This window comes from Rutidosis leptorrhynchoides, chromosome 2, assembly GCF_046630445.1.
Source record: "Rutidosis leptorrhynchoides isolate AG116_Rl617_1_P2 chromosome 2, CSIRO_AGI_Rlap_v1, whole genome shotgun sequence".
Lineage (NCBI taxonomy): Eukaryota > Viridiplantae > Streptophyta > Magnoliopsida > Asterales > Asteraceae > Rutidosis > Rutidosis leptorrhynchoides.
Genome location: NC_092334.1, coordinates 12,310,839 through 12,335,824, shown reverse-complemented (window position 1 = coordinate 12,335,824; position 24,986 = coordinate 12,310,839). Strand labels below are relative to the sequence as shown.

Genomic DNA, 24,986 nt, shown 5'->3' with positions numbered 1-24,986 from the left:
ACCCCTGGTCCGTAGACCTCACACTTTGCCGCGCTATGACCATTTCTTTTACACTTGTTGCAAAATTTGGTGCAGAACCCCAAGTGATACTTTTCACACCTTTGGCATAGCTGCTTCTGATTGTTGTTGTTGTTGCGGTTATTATTGTTGTTGGGATGATTGTTGTAGTTGTAGTTGTTGTTGTTGTTGTTGTTGTTGGGCCGTTTCTTGTAGTTGCGATTGATGTTGCGATTGTTGGGATAATTGTTGCGATTATTGTTGTAATTGCTGTTGTTGTTGTATTAGTGATTCTTATCGCCGTTTTCCTCCCACTTTCTTTTGACTTGCTTCATATTGGCCTCTTCAGCAGTCTGTTCTTTAATTCTTTCTTCAATCTGGTTCACTAGTTTGTGAGCCATTCTACATGCCTGTTGTATGGAGGCGGGCTCGTGTGAACTTATATCTTCTTGGATTCTTTCCAGTAATCCTTTCACAAACGCGTCGATCTTCTCTTCCTCATCTTCGAATGCTCCCGGACACAATAGGCACAATTCTGTGAATCGTCTTTCGTACGTGGTAATATCAAATCCTTGGGTTCGTAACCCTCTAAGTTCTGTCTTGAGCTTATTGACCTCGGTTCTGGGACGCTACTTCTCGTTCATCAAGTGCTTGAATGCTGAACGCATCGTCTTGTCCCACTTGCTCTAGATAGGTATTCCACCATGTTAACGCAGAACCTGTGAAGGAATGCATAGCGTACTTCACTTTGTCCTCTTCAGTACACTTACTTATGGCAAACACCGATTTGACCTTCTCGGTCCACCGTTTCAATCCGATCGGTCCTTCGGTTCCATCAAATTCCAAAGGTTTGCAGGTAGTGAATTCTTTGTAGGTGCATCCTACACGATTTCCTGTACTGCTAGATCCAAGGTTATTGTTGGTATGTAGCGCAGCCTGTACTGCGGCTATGTTTAAAGCTAGAAAAGTACGGAATTCCTCTTCATTCATATTCACGGTGTGTCGAGTAGTCGGTGCCATTTCTTTCAAAATAGTCAAATGGAACAAGTTAATCATACAGAATATTAAGAGTAGTTAATAGTATTTCGTAGCATAATATGAACTCATTTATAAAAGCTTTTTCTTCATATTAGCGTTTTATAAGTTTAAATTCGGGTAGTACCTACCCGTTAAGTTCATACTTAGTAGCTAATATACAATTCAACTACTACAATTATATATGAAAAACTGATTATAATAATATTTCGCGTTCAAACTTTTACACAATATTTTACAAACTTACAATACCGCTTATTTTACATATAGCATGAAATATAGCACACAATAAATTTGATACAAGATGGTTGTGAAGATAATTCTAGCTAGTACACAAGTCGTTCAGCAAAGGCAATAAAGACACGTAATTCATACGTCCAGAAACAAGTCATGCATTCTGGTTTTACTAGGATTACTTCCCATCCTTGGTCGTGTGGAACATAACCATTATGGCCGTTGATAAGACAGCGTGTTGTAACGTCGTCAAAGGGATTAGGGTTACATAATGTCCAACAGTCCCGTAACAATCTAAAAACCTCATTTCTTACCCCAATTACCGACTCCGTCACTTGTGGAAACATTTTGTTTAATAGTTGTAGCCCGATGTTCTTGTTCTCACTTTGGTGAGAAGCGAACATTACTAATCCTTAAGCATAACATGCTTCTTTATGTTGCATGTTAGCCGCTTTTTCTAAATCACGAAGTCCAATATTCAGATATATTGAGTCAAAATAATTTCTTAACCCATTGCGTAAAATAGCATTTGGGTTCCCCGCAATATATGCGTCAAAGTAAACACATCGTAACTTATGGATTTTCCAATGTGATATCCCCCATCTTTTGAACGAAAGCCTTTTATAAACCAAGGCATTCTTGGAACGTTCTTCGAATGTCTTACAAACTGATCTCGCCTTAAATAGTTGTGCCGAAGAATTCTGACCGACTCTAGACAAGATTTCATCAATCATGTCTCCGGGTAGGTCTCTTAAAATATTGGGTTGTCTATCCATTTTGTGTTTTTATACTGTAAAATAGACAAGAGTTAGATTCATAAAAAAAATACTTATTAATACAAGCAATTTTTACATATATCATAAAGTATAAGCACACTTTATTACATATATTACACCACACGAATACAACTATCTTATTCCGACTCGCTTGTTTCTTCTTCTTCGATTTTGGTTCGTTTTGCCAAGTTTCTAGGGATATATGATGTTCCCCTAATACGAGCCGTCGTTTTCCACATTGGTTTAGAAAAACCTGGTGGTTTAGAGGTTCCCGGGTCATGTTACAACTTAAGGACTTCGGGGGTTGACGATACATATAAAGTTCATCGGGGTTGGAATTAGATTTCTCTATTTTTATGCCCTTTCCCTTATTATTTTCTTTTGCCTTTTTAAATTCAGTTGGGGTAATTTCTATAACATCATCGGAATTCTCGTCGGAATCCGATTCATCGGAGAATTGGTAATCCTCCCAATATTTTGCTTCCTTGGCGGAAACACCATTGACCATAATTAACCTTGGTCGGTTGGTTGAGGATTTTCTTTTACTTAACTGTTTTATTATTTCCCCCACCGGTTCTATTTCTTCATCCGGTTCTGATTCTTCTTCCGGTTCCGATTCTTCTTCCGGTTCCGATTCTTCTTCCGGTTCCGACTTTTCTTCCGGTTCCTCTTCGGGAACTTGTGAATCAGTCCACGAATCATTCCAATTTACATTTGACACTTCATTATTATTAGGTGAGTCAATGGGACTTGTTCTAGAGGTAGACATCTATCACATAATATCAAACGCGTTAAGAGATAAATATATCACATAATATTCACATGTTAAAAATATATAGTTTCCAACAAAATTTGTTAAGCAATCATTTTTCAAGTAAACACGGTCGAAGTCCAGACTCACTAATGCATCCTAACAAACTCGATAAGACACACTAATGCAAAATTCTGGTTCTCTAAGACCAATGCTCGGATACCAACTGAAATGTCCCGTTCATATTGATTATAAACGTTCCATATTAATTGATTTCATTGCGAGGTTTTGACCTCTATATGAGACGTTTTTTTAAAGACTGCATTCATTTTTAAAACAACCATAACCTTTATTTTATCAATAAAGGTTTCAAAAGCATTACGTAGATTATCAAATAATGATAATCTAAAATATACTGTTTACACACGACCATTACATAATGGTTTACAATAGAAATATATTACATCGACATATATTTCTTGAATGCAGTTTTTACATAATATCATACAAACATGGACTCCAAAGCTTATCCTTATTTTAGTATGCAACAGCAGAAGATCTTAATATTCACCTGAGAATAAACATGCTTTAAACATCAACAAAAATGTTGGTGAGTTATAGGTTTAACCTATATATATCAAATCATAACAATAGACCACAAGATTTCATATTTCAATATACATCCCATACATAGAGATAAAAATCATTCATATGGTGAACACCTGGTAACCGACATTAACAAGATGCATATATAAGAATATCCCCATCATTCCGGGACACCCTTCGGATATGATATAAATTTCGAAGTACTAAAGCATCCGGTACTTTGGATGGGGTTTGTTAGGCCCAATAGATCTATCTTTAGGATTCGCGTCAATTAGGGTGTCTGTTCCCTAATTCTTAGATTACCAGACTTAATAAAAAGGGGCATATTCGATTTCGATAATTCAACCATAGAATGTAGTTTCACGTACTTGTGTCTATTTTGTAAGTCATTTATAAAACTTGCATGTATTCTCATCCCAAAAATATTAGATTTTAAAAGTGGGACTATAACTCACTTTCACAGATTTTTACTTCGTCGGGAAGTAAGACTTGGCCACTGGTTGATTCACGAACCTATAACAATATATATGTATATATCAAAGTATGTTCAAAATATATTTACAACACTTTTAATATATTTTGATGTTTTAAGTTTATTAAGTCAGCTGTCCTCGTTAGTAACCTACAACTAGTTGTCCACAGTTAAATGTACAGAAATAAATCGATAAATATTATCTTGAATCAATCCACGACCCAGTGTATACGTATCTCAGTATTGATCACAACTCAAACTATATATATTTTGGAATCAACCTCAACCCTGTATAGCTAACTCCAACATTCACATATAGAGTGTCTATGGTTGTTCCGAAATATATATAGATGTGTCGACATGATAGGTCGAAACATTGTATACGTGTCTATGGTATCTCAAGATTTCATAATATACAATACAAGTTGATTAAGTTATGGTTGGAATAGATTTATTACCAATTTTCACGTAGCTAAAATGAGAAAAATTATCCAATCTTGTTTTACCCATAACTTCTTCATTTTAAATCCGTTTTGAGTGAATCAAATTGCTATGGTTTCATATTGAACTCTATTTTATGAATCTAAACAGAAAAAGTATAGGTTTATAGTCGGAAAAATAAGTTACAAGTCGTTTTTGTAAAGGTAGTCATTTCAGTCGAAAGAACGACGTCGAGATGACCATTTTAGAAAACATACTTCCACTTTGAGTTTAACCATAATTTTTGGATATAGTTTCATGTTCATAATAAAAATCATTTTCTCAGAATAACAACTTTTAAATCAAAGTTTATCATAGTTTTTAATTAACTAACCCAAAACAGCCCGCGGTGTTACTATGACGGCGTAAATCCGGTGTTACGGTGTTTTTCGTGTTTCCAGGTTTTAAATCATTAAGTTAGCATATCATATAGATATAGAACATGTGTTTAGTTGATTTTAAAAGTCAAGTTAGAAGGATTAACTTTTATTTGCGAACAAGTTTAGAATTAACTAAACTATGTTCTAGTGATTACAAGTTTAAACCTTCGAATAAGATAGCTTTATATGTATGAATTTAATGATGTTATGAACATCATTACTACCTTAAGTTCCTTGGATAAACCTACTGTAAAAGAGAAAAATGGATCTAGCTTCAACGAATCCTTGGATGGCTCGAAGTTCTTGAAGCAGAATCATGACACGAAAACAAGTTCAAGTAAGATCATCACTTGAAATAAGATTGTTATAGTTATAGAAATTGAACCAAAGTTTGAATATGATTATTACCTTGTATTAGAATGATAACCTACTGTAAGAAACAAAGATTTCTCGAGGTTGGATGATCACCTTACAAGATTGGAAGTGAGCTAGCAAACTTGAAAGTATTCTTGATTTTATGTAACTAGAACTTGTAGAATATATGAAGAACACTTAGAACTTGAAGATAGAACTTGAGAGAGATCAATTAGATGAAGAAAATTGAAGAATGAAAGTGTTTGTAGGTGTTTTTGGTCGTTGGTGTATGGATTAGATATAAAGGATATGTAATTTTGTTTTCATGTAAATAAGTCATGAATGATTACTCATATTTTTGTAATTTTATGAGATATTTCATGCTAGTTGCCAAATGATGGTTCCCACATGTGTTAGGTGACTCACATGGGCTGCTAAGAGCTGATCATTGGAGTGTATATACCAATAGTACATACATCTAAAAGCTGTGTATTGTACGAGTACGAATACGGGTGCATACGAGTAGAATTGTTGATGAAACTGAACGAGAATGTAATTGTAAGCATTTTTGTTAAGTAGAAGTATTTTGATAAGTGTATTGAAGTCTTTCAAAAGTGTATAAATACATATTAAAACACTACATGTATATACATTTTAACTGAGTCGTTAAGTCATCGTTAGTCGTTACATGTAAGTGTTGTTTTGAAACCTTTAGGTTAACGATCTTGTTAAATGTTGTTAACCCAATGTTTATAATATCAAATGAGATTTTAAATTATTATATTATCATGTTATTATCATGTATGAATATATCTTAATATGATATATATACATTAAATGTCTTTACAACGATAATCGTTACATATATGTCTCATTTAAAAATCATTAAGTTAGTAGTCTTATTTTTACATATGTAGTTCATTGTTAATATACTTAATGATATGTTTACTTATCATAGTATCATGTTAAATATATATATATCCATATATATGTCATCATATATTTTTTACAAGTTTTAACGTTCGTGAATCACCGGTCAATTTGGGTGGTCAATTGTCTATATGAAACATATTTCAATTAATCAAGTCTTAACAAGTTTGATTGCTTAACATGTTGGAAACATTTAATCATGTAAATATCAATCTCAATTAATATATATAAACATGGAAAAGTTCAGGTCACTACAGCTTATAGGAGCTTGAGCTTATGAATTAAAAAATAAGCTCCAGCTAATTTATCAAACACTTATAAAAAATAGTAAGTTCCAGCTACAGACTTAAAACACACCCACACCCTTCGAAGAAAACAAAATAGCTGACATGTTGTATCCTTTTAACTAACCCGTGATTCTAGGGTTCTTCAACTATATATATATTTCAATTAAAGTTATTTCAGAAATTTAGAAAAACTTTTCCCAAAAGTCAAAGAAAAATTCAAAGAATCAAAGATTTGATAGTGGTAATACACTCTCTTCAACTTCCGGTAAACTCATTTGACCACTATTTTTTGACTTTTAGCTCCAATTTAGTCACATTTTTTCTTTGAAATACAGTAATTTTTCGAGATCTCTCTTGGCAAACCATCAAATACGTTTGTACCAATTTTTTTCTTTTGAAATTGAGTAAAGTTACACGAAATGTGACGACCCGGAAATTTTCGACCAAAATTAAACTTAATCTTTATATGATCCCGACACGATAAGCAAAGTCTGTAATGTTGAGTCTCGAAAATTTTGGAGCTATGTTCATATATTCAATTACCCTTTTGACTATGCTCGATGATTAACGAACGAATATATAAATGGATATGAATATATATATGTATATATATATTATAACTTGAAAATGTTAACAAAGTATTAAATGTATAATATTTTACATTAAACGTATTTGTCTCAATATATGCTTAATATATTCATCTACGGAATTAGAAGATAATACCAATGATTGGATTAGTAGATATTTCAACAATCATAAATCCCGTAAGTATTGTGATAAGTCTTTGTTGAGAGATCCACCTTGATTTAAGAAATCTTTCCTTTTTGACTGTATTTGAATTAAATATATAAATAACTTGCAACATGTATATAAAAAGTGTTTATATATATTGTGTGTATATATATATATATATATATATATATATATATATTAAGGTTCGAAATTATTTTTGTAAACGATAGTAACACCCGTTTATTGTTCCGTTTGATAAATAAATATTATATACAAATTTATATTTTTCTAAACAAAAATATATATTTTACAATGTGATAATGTATAGAATTAAATTAGATATAAAACATTTCGATATTATTAAATATATTTTAATAAACAACGAGGAGTTGATTTATAGAAGCAAATGACCAAATTACTCAAATGTATAAGTTATACTTCGAGTAATATAGTCCATCGATGATTAAGTCTAATTATTAATAAAGGTACACGTCGCGAAACGTAAAGTGCTAGTTTTCTAAGCGTACGAAACGTCGTTCGAAAAACTGAAAACGGGACATAAGTCGAGCTTCAATGTATAATTCATCGGAACTAAAATTTCAAGTTAACTAGGCACGAGAATATAATATAATATATAATTAATTAATATAAATTATATATATTATATATTAATATATTAATATGTCGAAAAGTAAGAAAACAAACGAGTGTGGGCTGGAAAGGCACCCCATGCGATCGCATGGGGAATGGCCTATAATGCCATGCCATCGCATGGCTGGGATGTTGAGGCCAAGTACTATAAAGCTCGACGTTTCTGGCCTAATTCATCCATCTGTTTTCTCTCAATCTCTCTACACTACATATATATATATATATATATATATATATATATATATATATATATATATATATATATATATATATATATATATATATATATATATATATATATATATTAATATTATTATTATTATTATTATTATTATTATTATTATTAAGATTAATAATATTATTATTAGTAGTATTATTATTATTAAGTATTATACATAAAATATTACGACGAGGTTATGCCCAAACGATTTCAAAACAAGCTTTTCGAGCGGGAAAGAGCTAAGAAAATTATGGGTTATAGCTTTGGAGGTTATGGGTATTGCTTGGGGGTTATGATCATGAATCAAAGGTCAACCTAGCGTTTATCATTTCCGTTGCGTCTACGCACTTTCCTACAATATTGAATCATAATATTAATACGTGAGCATTCATATCTTATCTTTTATATATTAATAGTGTATCCATGTCTAGTGCTCGAGTATATATGTTTATACATGCTTGTATGCTTTAATTTTGTCATTAGATAGTTTATGATGAATCACGAATTTGATACATATGTTATTGATAAAAGGTATATGATATGCATGTCATTGGAAAGCTGTCGAAAAATTAATAACTTTTTATTTAAAAATCGCGTGATTTCGATGAACGGATTAAAAGATATGATCAACTGAATTATAATTGAATTTAATTGAAATTGCTTTTGAATCTGCAATTAATATTTTAACAACTTGTTTATAAGATTGTTAAATTGGATTTTTAGATATTAATAGTCGAGTAAATGAACTCTTATATAAGACACGACTCGTTTTGTTGAACAATTGTCAAAGTTGACTGTCTTATCATGTTTTAAAGCTTTATAAACCTTATAATCCGATTTTATAATTATTGGAAAAACTATGTGAAATAATAAATATGTATAGATTTAAAGATCATATTGGGTCAGGTTGACTTTTGAGATGACTTTTGTTAACTTTTGCATGTTGGTCTCGAGCATTAGGATTGTGATACACTATGACCTGACCTAGCTTGTTAGACATGTATTGACCAACATATGTTCTCTAGGTTGAGATCTACGGTTATTTTGCATTCCGAGTTTCGGTCACATTTCGGTGAATGACCTTATGTGCTGCTAAGGTGAGTTTCATTTCCTCCCTTTTTAATTGCTTTTGCAATCTATATTTTTGGGCTGAGAATACATGCACTTTATTTTAAACGTAATGGACATAAGTACATACTAAATTTTACACTGAGTTTGAACCGAAATCCCTTAGCTTTGGTAACTAGTAACTGCCGGTTATAAGAACTGGTGGGCGCGAGTAGTTATATATGGATCCATAGGGCTTGACATCCCCGTCTGTTCCAGGTATAGAAACCCTAGCCTGAACTATAAAACAGACGTATGCTATTTGAGGTTAGTACACGTTGGATTGCGTGTATTGTACATGTTGGTTGCATGTATGTTAAAACAGGGGTACTTATTATAACGTTAAAGTTTAGTTACCAGAGTGCTCAATCTTGTAGAATATTTTAATAAACGTTTCTGGATGAAACAACTGAAATCTTGTGATCCACCTTTATATACGGATTATGCGCAACATTAAAACTATGAACTCACCAACCTTTGTGTTGACACTTTTAAGCATGTTTATTCTCAGGTTCCTAGAAGTCTTCCGTTGTTTGCTTATATGTGATACAAGCTATGTGCATGGAGTCATACATGCTTTATTCAAGAAAAAAGTTGCATTCACAAAATCATCACCATGTATCTTATTTTGACTGCATTATCAACGGATGTGGTATTGTAAACTATTAATTACGATGACTGTCTATATGTAGAAATCATCAAACGTCAAAAACCTTGAAATTTGATATTCAGTTATGGTGTGCCTTTTCAAAAGAATGCAATGTTTACAAAACGTATCATGTAGAGGTCAGTACCTCACTGTGAAATCGATGATTGATGTATTCGTCCAAAGGGATTTGGACGGATCGTCACACGAAAATTCCCGATCAATTTTGAATGAATAACACAAACTGCAAGTCACACATTTATATCTAAGCAAATCACAATGTGAGGTCGAATTTAAAACAAATTGAGAAAAATCTTTAGCGGTAATTTTTTTGTAAAATATTAACTAATTTAGAAATTTATTTTGTATACAAGTTAGTTAAGTAAATAAAAATTAATTATTAATTTAATTAATTTAATTTTAATTAATAAATAAAAGTTAAAGTCTATTAGAATATACAAATATATTAAATTATAACGATGATAACAAAAACTGTATATATTTAGTGGGTATAATAATTTGTAAAGTGACTAAGGTCACTCCCTATATTAAAAAACTTTAAAATAATTTCTCTACTTCACATCGACATCGACATCAAGTCAACATAAAAAACTTTAACATCCGTTCAACTAACTCATTCTATCTTACACTTTCACTTTAAACTTTAACCAATTTAAAATAGAGTTTTGTTAAACTTAGCCCTTAGAACTACGTTTAAGCATACCTTATTTAAGTCTACAAACTTTGTTGAATTTATTACAAAGTGTAAATATTTCTTGTTAATATTTCTTGTTAGTACTGACTTTCTTTATATAATTTTGATATTAATATTATTCATGACAGAAATGAGTTAAAAATATGGAATTAATCTATATTTCGTATGCTTAAATGTAGCCGTTAGGGCTACATTCAGCATTCTTCTTTAAAATAATACAATAAATAACTTAAAATATGACATTAATTAATGATTTCATTTGTTAATAACTACGTAATAGATACATTTATTTATTAAATATCAAAAACAGTAGCAATGTAAATATAATACGGAGTATAAAATACTCCCTTCGTCTCGATTTAATAGGGCATTTTTCACTTTTCGAATGTCTCAATTTAATAGTCCACTTTGTATATTAATAAATGAGGGAGTACATCTTTTACAAATATACATAACAATAACAATGAGTAATACAATATATAATTAAAATAATTAAAACCTACCAACTCTTTTATACACACTCATAAAGTCTTTTCTTCCCCACTCCCCTTTCATATTCAACAATCATCTTCCCCCACTCCCATTTCAACCTGCAACAAGAAAAACTGAGGGAAAATCAATTATGCTTTCAATTGAAAAAACAAACATGTTTCATATATGGTACGGAGTAATATTTAGTATAAGATATATAAGATATAAGAGATAAATAAGTTGGGGCTAATTTGAACAACTTAAAATAGATAAAGGTCTTGTTTGAAATATGTAAAATATTAGTGGGACCACCATATGTTTATCTTCCTCACCTTCTGCAACTCAACTCCTGTTTCCATGAAATTGTTCGCATCTATCTATTTTTTCTTTTTTAAAATTGCAAACCTACAAAATCGACATATAATTAAATGTGTACAACTCAAGTGCAAGTCGTCGTCGCGTGGGACCCTTTATGCACTGAGGTGGCTCCACGTGGATATATTCCGTCCCCTCCAAAAATCAAAAAGCGAAAATGGGTTTTCTGCTAAATTCAAAGAATTAAAGATTAAATATTTGATTTAAAGATTTGATATTGGTGTTCATACAGTCTGTTCAACAGTATCTCAGTTCCAGCGTCCTAGCATCAGGTAAGGATCACATCGAAATCCATTAGTATATTTTTAGGGCTTATAATTTTCCCCCAATTTATCATCTACCCTATAATATCAATTAGCATAAAGAGATTTCCTGCACGAGTTAAAACCGGATATTACTTATGATTCTTTATCCAAAGTCCAACACATATACATAATATATATCACACTTTTTTTATATTCTTACTTAGGTAGAAAAATGAGAAGAATATATAATAAAGAATGTTGAAAAGGTCAAGACTTGATTTATGAAAATGGATGTTTTATTAAGAGGAATTTGTTTGTCTATAAATAATGTTTTGGGTTGATGTTTTTATAATTTAGGACCTAGCTGATCAGTACATATTGACACCCATCTTAAATATCCATGTAGGTTTGTGGCAGATAGGCATTGGAAGACAGTCTGCGTAGGAGAAAATGTTTTGAATTATTGAGGGTGAAGTGGCAAAAATTAGGTTTACTGTGTCGTTTCCCATTTGAGAAACAACGCAAAAGTCATAAACGTGAAGTATTTATTCTACCAAATCTTTAGCATGAGTTCTTCAGATACTCTGGCTGCTTTATTGGACATCGAGTCTCATGATGTGGTGCCTATTTTGAGGCCAAAACTTGCTAACCTACATATCCCGTTAAATGATATTTTATCTGCTACAAATAACTTTGCGGATGATAATCTCATCAAACGAGGTATAATTGATGATGTTTACAAAGGAAAACTTCACTCCAAAGAAGTAAACGATGTTTTCATACGGAGGTTTCGTCCTTCATCGCGGCTACCATATTTTGAGTTTTTGAGAGTGGTTGCCACACTTTCTCGTATGAATCATGCGAATACCTTGTCTTTTGTTGGGTTTTGTGATGATAATGATGAGATGATGATGGTTTTCAAATATGAAAATAATGGAAGTCTGGATCAATATCTGAGTGATTCAAACCTCACATGGTCCCAAAGATTGAATGCATGTCTAGGTGCTGCACGTGCATTAAGATACATTCATAAGGATATCGAAGGCCATTCAGCTCTCGGCTTTTATCATGATATCAATAGCTCAACAATTTTGTTGGATAAAGATTGGGAAGCTAAGTTATTTTGTTTTGGATTTCCAATAGCATACGATGTTGTCTTTCATTCAACATCTAGTTACAAAGATCCTACCGGAGAACGTTGGTGGAGCCATATGTCCGATGTTTACTCTTTTGGCGTAATATTGTTCGAAGTTCTCTTTGGGAAGAAAGCAATGATTGTAGACGAAAAATATCTAGTTCCAATGGTTACTAGTCTTTATAAAATGGGAAAACTGGAAGATATGATTAATCATGATCTAAGGAAACAAATGCACCCACAATCACTTTCCATTTTCTCAGAATTAGCCTATGATTGTGTCAAGAAACGCTCCACTATGGATCTGATCGTTGAAAGACTTAAGGAAGCATCGGACCTACATTCGTTACATGAAATGCTTGTAAGGGATAGGATTAATCTGAGTATATAATTTTCCATCTCCTTGTTTAATTAAAAAGTTTCCTTCCTTTTCCTAGTCATGTGTCTTCTATATATAGAGAGCAAGGTTGAAAACGACGCGATACCGGGTCGAGACGTTGGAACGTCGCAATGATCAAGACGGGGCCGAGACGGATGTTGACCAACGTTGAATTTTTACATATATTTCAAATATAACATTTCAAACATAAATAATATAAATATTTCAAATTAAAGGCAAATACCTTGCACATAATATTTCAAAGTAGCTTTATATTTATATAACGTTGACTGTTTTTAGGTTTTTGACCGTTTTTACATTTTTACCGTTGTTGACCGTTATTTAATTGTTGACTGTTTTTTACCCGTTGCGACGGTACACTAGTAAATCTGTTGCGACGGTCATCTCGACCGTTTTTTGCAACACTGATAGAGAGGCCTTAATCTGTCAATGAATAACATGAATTATCTTTTCCCGAAGTTGTTAACATGGTATTAGAGTCGTTTTACCCACAACCACCAGAAATCTATACAGCTTTCATCCCAGATTGTAGTCCTACGGCGGCGGTTCTATAGGAACCCTAGATTGCAACCATCGTTGGTGGAACCATAGTCACATGCTTTATTGTGAATTTTTGGGATACCCACTATATTATTTAAGCGTGTTTGGAGAACAGGGATGTTTGTCACGAAATTTTGTAAAACCAGTAACCCCTGGGTTTTAACACATGCATGACACATCATCAAAACCCTAACCCTGTGTTGGCAACACCGGGTTTTGTTGATGTGTCATGTATGTGTTAAAACCCGGTGTTGGCAACACTGGGTTTACTTGTTTTACAAATTTTCGTGAACAACGTACTTGTTCTACAAACACACTTCAATAATATACTACTACTAAGTATCCAAATTTTTCACTTTACTGTCTCCCTGACTCTCTGTTCCAGAATTACTGTTTCAAATTTGTGCCCTAAATCTATTTCGTGTTCACCGGTTCCTGCCCCATTTAAGATTTTAGATCTTGAAACCTGATCCAGTTCTTGATCCCTGATTTAGATCTGATCCAGACCTGTTCCTGACCTAAACATATTTCTGTTAACGTAAAGAGTAATGATACATATATCTAGAACATCAAGCTTAAAAGATTTATATCCATATGGTGTATCTCAATGCAAGTGATAAACTAAACGAGTTCGTTTATCAAAGTAAAAAGGTTGCTTCGTTAGTTCATTGTATATATCTGCAAACAACTATACCATGTGACTCTCATGTTCTCATTACATGACACGATGTTTCAGGAGAAAGATTATGCATACTTGAAGATTCCACTCAATGATATAATGTTGGCCACCAAGAATTTTGCCCCAGCATACTGCATCAGGTCACACATAGATTATATGGTGTACAAAGCAGACCTTAACCATCTTGATATTAAAACTGAAGGGAATAGTGAAGGTGAATTTCCTAAGATGTGTGGTCCAGTAACTATAAGACGCAACATGAGTCAGAACTACGAACAAGTAGTAAAAGATTTCATTGCAGATATTAAAATGCTTGCTAGTCGTAAGCATCCCAATATAGTCTCTCTTCTTGGCTATTCCTGGGAAGGTTATGAGATGATTCGTATCTTTGAATCATGCACTCTTTACAAAAGTCTTGCTGATCATCTGAGATCCATCAAGGAAAAAACCAAGCTTACATGGAAGCGACGAATACGAATATGCATAGATATTGCACAAGGATTGGACTTCTTTCACGAAAACATTGAGGCTGATGGACCAATCAAACTATATCAAGGCTTGCAGAGCGCAAATGTTATGTTGGATGAAAAGTGGAATGCTAAGATAGCTACCTTTAGGTTCGTATATTACACAGATGACTACATACATGGAAATTATGACCAGTATCAAAAAGATATTTATTCCTTTGGAGTAGTTTTATTTGAGATCCTATTTGGGAGGTTGGCCAATGATCCAATTTACACCAAGGAAAATAAGGAGGGGCTTGCACCCATCGCACGAAGGTGCTTCGAAGATGGAACACTAAAGAATATGGTTGATCCTAATATAATGGAAGCTCGTGAAGACAGTTATATAATAGGACCCGATCAACGTTCTTTGGACGCATATGTAAATATCGCATACCAATGTTTGTCAATATCTGAAACCTGGCGCCCAACACTGAGACATATCATCAACTCCCTTAATACTGCTTTAACCTTTCAAGTAAGTCCATCTTTTGATACCAATGTTTGCACAAATTATACGTGTGTTTTTTGAATTCCTAAACTTTTCCAAAGAGAATTGACAAAGTATTAGAGTCAAATTTTTAAAAACTTACTAATTATCATTTTTGATAGAATATAATATATAGTATACAACACTCTTCGCTTCCTTTAACACATGCACAATGTACATTGCATGCAGGAAAAAACCTCCTTGGAGCATATGAAGATTCCACTTAGTTACATAAAGGCGGCCACCAATAATTTTACTGAAACATGTATTGGAAAAGGCGGATATGGAGTGGTGTACAAAGCACAACTCGATGTTTTTGATAAAATGCACCGTAGGAAACAGAAACGCACCGTAGCTATAAAACGCATTGCGGGGAAAAAAAGTGAGCTACGAAACATAGGGTTCGTTGACGAACTTGAAATAGTTCATAAATGTGTACATCCCAACATAATCTCTCTTCTTGGATTTTGCTTTGAAGATTCTGAAAATATTCTTGTTTCTGAGTATGCTGCTAACGGAAGTCTCGATGAATATTTGGAAACGGGCAAACTGAGTAAACTTCCATGGGATCGGCGTCTAAAGATGTGCCTTGATATTGCGTACGCACTAAGTTACCTTCACACACCTGATCGAGACAAGAAATGTATAATACACCGTGATATCAAAAGTGGGAATATTCTGTTGGGCGAGAATTTAGAGGTCAAGATTGCTGATTTTGGGCTCTCGATCTTTCACCCAAAGAATCACCCGTCCAGCACTATCAACACAGAACATTGTGCAGGCACACATGTGTATCTAGATCCAGAATATCAGGAAGGTAAGTTGAAAATAGCATCGGATGTATACTCGTTTGGAGTTGTTTTATTCGAAATCCTATCGGGAAAGGTAGCCTATGATCGAATTTTCACAAAGGAAAATGGGAATGGGATTGCACCTATCGCACGACAGCGTTTCAAAGATGGGAAGTTAATGGAAATGGTAGATACTAAAATTATGAAAGAAGCTCATGAACTTAGTTCTACAATAAAAATAGGACCAAGTCAAGATTCTTTGGATGAATTTTTTGAGGTCGCATGTAAATGTGTGGCGGAAGTTCAAGCGGGTCGTCCAAAAATGAAAGAAGTCATCGACGGACTTAAGAAAGCTATAGATTTTCAAGTAAGTCCATGTTTCAAAACAACATCTTTTCGTTTCATATGCTTCATCCTAGAGCATCAGGGATACAAGGAAATTGTATAAAAAGTGCAGCATACTTTTAGTCAATACTCATTTGTCCCAAGTTGATTGTTCCCGGACTAAAAACACACAATCTTAGAAAAACATAATTATTGAGATGGGAGGGAGCATTAGATTAACTACGTGACACGTCTACTATTTTTATTGAAAAAGTCACCTAACTATTATAAGCTTTGATTAAGTACCTCTACTTTTATTTTTATTTTTATTATAAGCTTTGATTAAGTACCTCTACTTTTTTTTTTTTTTTTTTTTTTTTAATAATAATACAGAAGTCACTCGACTATTAAGGGGTGTGTTTTTTTAATACAAAAGCCACTCAATTATTAAGGGGGTGTTTAGATTTGTGTTTTTAAAATTAATTATACGTTTAAGATAATTATAATCAGCTGTTTTAAAATGTCATTTAGGTCAATATGATGTTTGATAATGCAATAATATGATAATTAGTTTTTGAGTATTTGGGAAAATCATATTATTGATAACATCCATCCCCCTCATTAAAGCTTTATCATATTTGATCACACATTTGTTTGCATCTACGCCCCTTAACTTCTATAAACCCAATTAGCCATACACCCAAAACCTGCACACAAAATAACAAGAGCAAGCATATGCAATTTAAAGAGAAGGTTGGACGATAACAACCATACCATTTTAACAAACTTGTGGTCTTGGAGATCGAGCAATAAATACTGATCAAGATATATAGCCTGTGGTCGGGCCCTGACATCCTTGTAAGAGGTCTCATGTTCGAGTCTTGTGGTGGCTAATTGGAAACAGCCAGGGATTATTGGCTGCGTACTTGCGTAGTGTAGAGTATGGAGTTAGATTACTCACCCTCCCAGGTAACCCGAACTGGGAGAAACCTTAGAACTTCATATATAGCAATTTATTGGGGTATGTTATATAAAAATTTTAGATGGTTCTTTATCGAGTAATGCTAATTGTATAACATATAAGTTTAAATGTATATATTTTTTTCTCTCATTTATCACCATTTGGTAATGAGTTTGTTAGAGATATGTTTAGACATATACTCAAGAGTCAAGACATATCAAACATTTTTCTTTTTATTTAATATTAAATGTCTCATGATTTACAGAAACACCGCAATGACACGCTGGAAATTTCCCTTGAAGACATAAGATTGGGGGGGAAAACCTTGAGTGATACCAACTGTATTATAGAAGAGGGATATGGTATGCACAATGGAGAAATTCAATACAATAATGAAACTAAGCCCGTTACCGTAAAGCGTATGAGCAAATGTGGCCAAAAAACACCTGGCAATTGGAGAGAATTTGAAATTCCTTACAAGTATAAGCATGAATTTGTGATTGGTCTCATAGGCTACTGTAAGAAAATGAATGAAAAATTCATTGTTTATGAGTATGCGATTAACCAAAGTCTCGATATGCACGTGGGAAATGCTACACTTACATGGATCAAAAGACTAAGGATAGCCATTGATATCGCCAAAGGTTTGGAATTCCTTCATGGAAGGGATGGGGGACAAGATGTAGTGATACATAAAGACCTAAAAAGTTCCAATATCTTACTAACTGGAGATTGGACAACAAAGATTTGTGGATTTGATAGACCCTTAATATTTCCAAAAAATATGAATATTCACTACGTTAATGACGTAATCAGAGGCTATGACATTTACTCGTTGGGTGTGATTTTATTTGAGCTTTTGTGTGGGAGATTGGCCAGCACAGATCGTGATCAGTTTTTTGACAGTTTCGTTAAAGGCCAGTATGAAATAGAAAGACCAGATAAGTTGGTGTTCGAGCTTATAAGAGAACAAATTGTACTGGAGTCATTGGTTAAATTTAAAAAGATTGCCTTTCGATGCTTACATGATGACAGAAATATACGGCCTACAGCAGCCATGGTGTTAGTACAACTTAAACAAGCATTGAAATTGCAGGTAAGTTATCATACTGTTAAATTGTACATATTATATGAATACACTCTGATTTGTATGTCAACGATATCATGTACTCGTCAAAAACAGAAATATTTATATTTTATATATTTTTATAAATTAAATTGAAATTGAAATTAAATTGTACTGTTTGCAGGAGGCTGGCATATGGGAGGCCAAATTGCCTACAAACTATAAACAAATACTCGAGTATTCAGAGTCCCCTGAGATTTACTCCAAAATGGGAAAAAATGATATCTACAACAAACTTTTCAGCGGAATCCTCCTTCAGGAGGGCAAACTGGTACTTAACATATCCATATGTTATTATTCTTAATTCTCATTCTTTTATGTTAAGGGTGTGTTTGAGATTATGCTTATTTTTAAGTACATATTCCTTAAGAAATACTCTACAAGCAGATACTTTCATAAAAGTGTTTATAATTATATAAATAAGCAATTATTAATAGATAAGCACTTAAAATAAGTAATTAAAAACAGTCAAACACCCCAAAATAACTTTTAGTTGCAAAGTATTTTGGTTAAAACAAATATTGTGAAGAGTCCAAACTTTACAAGTACCCAATCTCTTCAAAACTGTAGATCTTACAACTAGAATCTATCGAGAACAATCAATTGATATATATCACAGTAACTTTACAACGAAGAATAAAAAGTCTTAAACAACATAAATGAAACTATAGAAGAAGAAATTGTATTTATTAATGTACACTTCTACACTTAACTGTTACGTCTCTAAGTCTTTTCATACCAATAAACTTTACACTGCAGCAGCAGGTCTTGGAGTCTTGCACTAACCAAGTCAATTAAATTCAGACCTAAACAAACAAGATTGGCATAATTACTTTACCTTTTTATCACAAACTCACGAATGTGAGGTATGAGTTGTTTAACTTGTTGTATGTGACAGTGGTTTTCAATTGGTGGTAATGGAGAAAGATATGAGATGATTTCAGCACAAACCTTTTCATACAAAAACCGTCGGTTTCGTAGGTGGCAAACTATTCAAGATTCAAGGTACCTCTATAGTTCCAACTTTCAAAGTCTCTTCATGTGCTGTTTAAAATTTGTTTTCCAAATTGAACTACACGAGCTCAATCTTGTCAAACAAATCAGTTCATTTTTGTTTTATTACAGTTGAAATATGTAACAATCTCCATGAATGTAAGGGTAATTGTGGAAAAATAAGGTATAAAGTGTAATATCTTATCTCTTAAATATAATATAATGTACCTATACCTACTGCAGGTTTAAGAAAGTAGCAGAGATGTTAGATGTTTCGAATCTTAATATCCAAATTAAGAGAGGACCTCAGCTTTTACTTCCGAACGTCAATTACAGCGTTCATCTAGTCTTCAAATTTTGTTGTCCAAGAAAATCTCATGCTAAACGAATGTATGTGAACCTTAAGTACAAATTAGGTAATGAAAATTCAAATTCATATTTTGCTACATGGAGAGAAGACGGATGGATGATGATTGAACTGGGTCGATTTCTAAACAACAATGATAAAACGGATATTAAGGTTACACTGGAGAGCTTTTCAAGATGCTATTGTGATAGTCGTGCCATCTTTATTGAAGGCATCGAGTTTCGAGCCGTTGACGATGCAAGTTTGAAAGTAATTTCTAATTCTCACTTTAAAATTTTGGCAATATTTTAAAACCAATGGTTGGGGAACTTTGAAATTTTGTGCAGGTGAAACAAGAAATTGAAGTGTCTGACGAAATCCAACAACCAATTTTAAATTCCAACTCAGAAATCACTAAGGTGGGATGATTGCTAATAAGAATATGTATTCAAATTTCTGTAAACGATGACATGGGAAAAATGTGTTCTATTTTCCTTAGAACCGTTATACATGTAACAATAATTTATTTTTTTTTTCTTTTCTTTTTATGCTTTGATGGTTAGTTATGTTATTTCTTCGATGAACAGTTCCCAGGAAGTGAAATGGCAAGTATGAGACAGACGGTTCATGCAATGTTGCTTTTCAAGAACTATAATGATAATGATGCAAAGCTACTTTATTCAAACGGCTCATTCCAATGCAGGTTAATGTGCTGTTTCTAATTTCATTGCATTCTCATCCAAACCCTCACTTTTCTTTTATAAATTCATTTAATGTCTGTATACGCACACTATGTAGAACGTGATATATCATAATGCAGATTAGAAGGGATAGAGTTTCTACGAAAGACAACATTTAGTATCAAGTGGAAGATCGGTAGTCAAATGGTTTCACATAATACAGACAATGTGTGTTACCTTGTATTCAAGCTTTCTGAAAATTGTAGCGGCTTGCATTGTCCCGTGTTAGTACGAGATAAGTACCGCTGGAAGAGTAAAGAAACGATTTATTTTAGACGCCCAAGTCCGTGGAATGTACATGAAACTGATCGAATTCCAAAGGAGAGGAGAGATGGATGGATGGAGGTTATTGCGTGGATATATGACTCGAATTATAAGCTTCGTAATGATTCACTTCATGTGAAGTTGAAATTCACAACTTACGAAGGAACTATGTCTGGCCTTATTATACGTGGCCTTGAGTTTCGACCAATGGAAGGATAGATAACTGCAGAATAGTTGTAGTATGTGTTGAAGAGTGTGGTGATCTAATCATGAAATATATGATGAAGGGACCTGTGTGTTATATATATTTGTGTAATGTACATTATGTGGTAAAAAAATAAAAATAAATAAAGGTTAGTTTCTTTGTGGTTAATGTTTGTATCCAGTTTGTAAAGTTGAAGACTTAAGTTACTGGTTATGTAAATATAGGTTTGGTTCTAATATGCGATTTTGTTGTCGTGTTTCATTATTATTACATTCATTTTGTAAACGTTTCCTCTCTGATTATCTTCATCCGATTAGGGTTTGTGCCATATTAATTTCTATAATATAAGTATAATTGTTATTGACTGATTAGTTTTAGGTGTGTGGAAAGTTTTCATGTGGTGAGATTTTGTGGTCTTGTTTTCGGGAGTTTCTTCCGCTTACTCTGTGTGCAGTTATATTTAAAAAGATTTGTTAGATTACTTTGTGTTCTTGCACTCGTTTATAATATTCTTCAGGGTATCTTCAATTTTGGTTATTTAATAGTGGAACCTTGATTTAGGGTTCGTGCTTTCATCTCGGTTACATTTGGGGCTTTACACTTTCTGGTGTAGATCTAGTCTATGAATCAGAGATTAGATCGTTCTTGTGCTTTCTTGACGGTTAATGGTTGTTTTAGAGTTATAAAATCCAAATTTTGGTGGTTGATTAGTAAACTAGTAGTATTTCGAAACCTTCTGGTATTGTAGTAAGTACCTGCATGTAAGAACTCAGATCGATCAAGTCAAGTAATGGGTTCGATTCGACACTACTAGTATTCTGATACCATATGATTGCTGCACATCCATTTGAAGTTGATCAATTTACACTGGGACTTAGCGATGGTGGTGTTTGTATTATCGAGCCACTGGAGTCGGAAGGGAAATGGGGGACTCCACCTCCGCTGGAAAATGGTGCCGGACCAAGCAATCCTGCTCCTGCTGCCGCAACTACAACAGATCAAGCACCGAGGTAACATCAACTTTTTGTTGAAAGATGCGAAAGAATTGGGTACAGTAGCTTGCAGAGGATAGGATGATCCATTTGAAATTAGTTTAGACGCACACGCAAAATTATAGTAATGAATATTTAGACATGATATTAGACTGAGGGGTAAAAAGAGTTATTTTGTTATGGTGTAAATTTTACGAACGGGCAAAAGTGGTGTTTTAATTATATTATTATATACTAATAAATAATAAAATAATAATAATGGTACTTACATGAGTACTATTTATTCACAACACTAATGGTAATTAGTGGAATATTATTTTATGTTGGGTAAGGCCAGTGGTCCGCCACCCAACCCGCCACCCCTCTCACCCCCACCACCACCAAATCACCACCTAACCCGCCAGCCATTCCTCTCACCCTCTTCTAACGGCTCTTTGTGGGGCCCACTATTTTTTTCCCCAACGCCTACCGAATCATTTTGGGGTTTTTTTTTTTTCTTTTACATATAATTTTTTTTTGTATTTCCAATTATTTTAACACTTGCAACCTGCAATTGAATTTTTTTTTAAGAAAAATGGAGGGTTGAAGAAGTGAGTTAAAAAGGAGAATAAGATGAAGTGGGTGGTGTGTTTTTATTTATTTATATATATTTAATTAATAATTAATAATAATATTTATATAATATATGTGGGACCCCATTATAAAAGGTAGTTGAATATTTCAAGTTTTTATTCCAGATTTTTTTTATGTTACTCATGAGTGTTTATTTGATTTATGTTATAAAAGTAATAATTTGATGATAATTTTATTATTATTATATATATTGCATAGTATATTTTTTGAGTATAAATAGGTGTGTTGAGTTAGAGTTTATTGTATGTATTTTTTGGTTAACAAAAACACTCTCTCTCTCTAGATTCCAAATGCCACCAAACTCTCATTGTACATTTTTCTATAAATAAAAAACCAATTACTCATACCTTTTGTTCAACCTTTGTTTTCTCCGTTTTACAGTATCTCTATCTCTATATACCTTCTACAGTCAAGAACCACTAAAGGTAGTTATAAGCCTACTGAATTATAACACGTTATCAGCACGATTATCTCAACATTTATACTAAATATGGTTGGCTCTGCCACCTAACTAATATATGGTCGGTTATACCACCTAAATGATATATGGTCGACACTGTCGCCTAATTTACATTTATGTTATCTAACATTTATTTATGTATACTAACATTTACATTTATGTTATCTAACATTTATTTATGTATACTAACATTTACATTTATGTTATCTAACATTTATTTATGTATACTAACATTTACATTTATGTTATCTAACATTTATTTATGTATACTAACATTTACAGTTATGTTCACTAACATTTATATTTATGTTATTTAAGTTATATATGGTCGGTTATACCACCTGAATTATATTTTCTGTAATCTAACTCTTATTAACTTCACTAACATTTATATTTATGTTAATAAGACCTCATGATTGTACGCAACACGTCATTTGACAACACGGTACTTTATGTACGCAACACGTCATTTGACAACACGGTACCATGGGTCGAGATTAATTCCGATCAATACGAATACGATGGGGTCTTTATATGTTATCTAACATTTATGATTACTTATGCAATTAATCATTATTTATTTCATGCATACTAATGTTTATTCTTAAATTTATAATCTTAAAAGTTAAAATAAAAAAAGTAGTTTGTATTTTTTATTAAAAGTAAATCTTAAAAGTTAAAATAAAAAAGTAGTTTGTATTTTTATTAAAAGTAAATCTTAAAAGTTAAAATAAGAAAAGTAGTTTGTATTTTTATTAAAAATAAATCTTAAAGGTTAAAATAAGAAAAATATATTATAATAATATATATTATAACTTAATATATATTATAATAATATCATTAATAATATAATATAATATGAACCTATATTCCCTTATGATTTTATTATTTGTAATCATATCATTATTCCTTTGTTTACTACTTATGAATCTAAACTAATTCTAATTGCATGTTGTTATTTATCTACGAAAAAAAAATATTATGATTATGATTATGATTTATGTTGTTCATCTTTCTGAAAATAGAAAATGTCAAACTTATCAAAGCTTGAGTTTGATGCCTTAGACGTATCGGGAACAAACTACACATCATGGGTTATGGACGTAGAAATAAATCTTGGATCATTGGGTATTCTAGAAACTTTAAAAGAAAATAATACTTGTTCCGATCAAGATAAATTAAAATCAATTGCTTTTATTCGCAAACATATTGATACCACCTTAAAACATATGTTTCTCACTATCAAAGATCCACATGTTTTATAGGAAAGTATCAAGAGTAGATTCGATAATCAAAAGGAGATATTACTTCCAGCTGCGAGGGAAGAATGGAGAAATCTAAGGTTCCAAGATTTCAAAAAGGTAAGTGAATACAGCTCGGCCATGTTCAAGATCCGTTCAAAGCTTCAATTCTGTGGTCAAGAAATAAGTGATGCTGATATGATGGAGAAAACTTTCTCCACAATGCATTCTGCAAATATAACTGTGCAAGAAAATTTAAGATTGCAGAATTATAAAACTTTTTCCAAACTTCAAACTTATCTCTTAGTTGCAGAAGTTAATAAAGAATTACTGATGAAAAATCAAGAATCTCGTCCTACCGGTGCGCTAGCATTTCCCGAAGCTAATGCTATTAACAATAATAATAATAATAATAATAAAAGAAGAAATGCACATGGACGAGGGCGTGGAAGAGGTCGTAGCCATATTGGCCAAAACCATCATCATGGAAATTACCATAACAATAATAAAAATCATAACTATGTTCGAAATCACCCTTATGGTAATGGTCGTGGTGGTGGTCGTGGTCGTGGTGGTCGTGGTTGTGGACAAAGAAATAATAATTCACAAAATTATAAAATCCAAACACCATACAATCCCACAAATCACAATGTTGAAGAAGGCTCTTCAAAGAATGTTGAAGATTCTTGTTACCGA

The 24,986-nt window shown here is 32.7% G+C and overlaps 2 protein-coding genes across 2 annotated transcripts; both read left to right on the top strand.

The window, feature by feature from the left end:
• Positions 1–12,030: 12,030 nt before the first annotated feature.
• LOC139887609 (receptor-like protein kinase HERK 1) lies at positions 12,031–12,990 on the top strand. The gene has a single exon (XM_071870685.1). It carries the CDS (start codon positions 12,031–12,033, stop codon positions 12,988–12,990), a length of 960 nt encoding a protein of 319 aa, XP_071726786.1.
• A 1,143-nt stretch (positions 12,991–14,133) lies between these two features.
• On the top strand, positions 14,134–21,284 carry LOC139887608 (uncharacterized). Its single transcript, XM_071870684.1, has 10 exons — positions 14,134–14,190; positions 14,276–15,202; positions 15,404–16,372; positions 17,556–18,386; positions 18,541–18,687; positions 19,315–19,421; positions 19,653–20,025; positions 20,103–20,174; positions 20,343–20,458; positions 20,576–21,284. Exons 1-10 carry the CDS (start codon positions 14,134–14,136, stop codon positions 20,976–20,978), a joined length of 4,002 nt encoding a protein of 1,333 aa, XP_071726785.1. The 3' UTR covers positions 20,979–21,284.
• Positions 21,285–24,986: the final 3,702 nt, after the last annotated feature.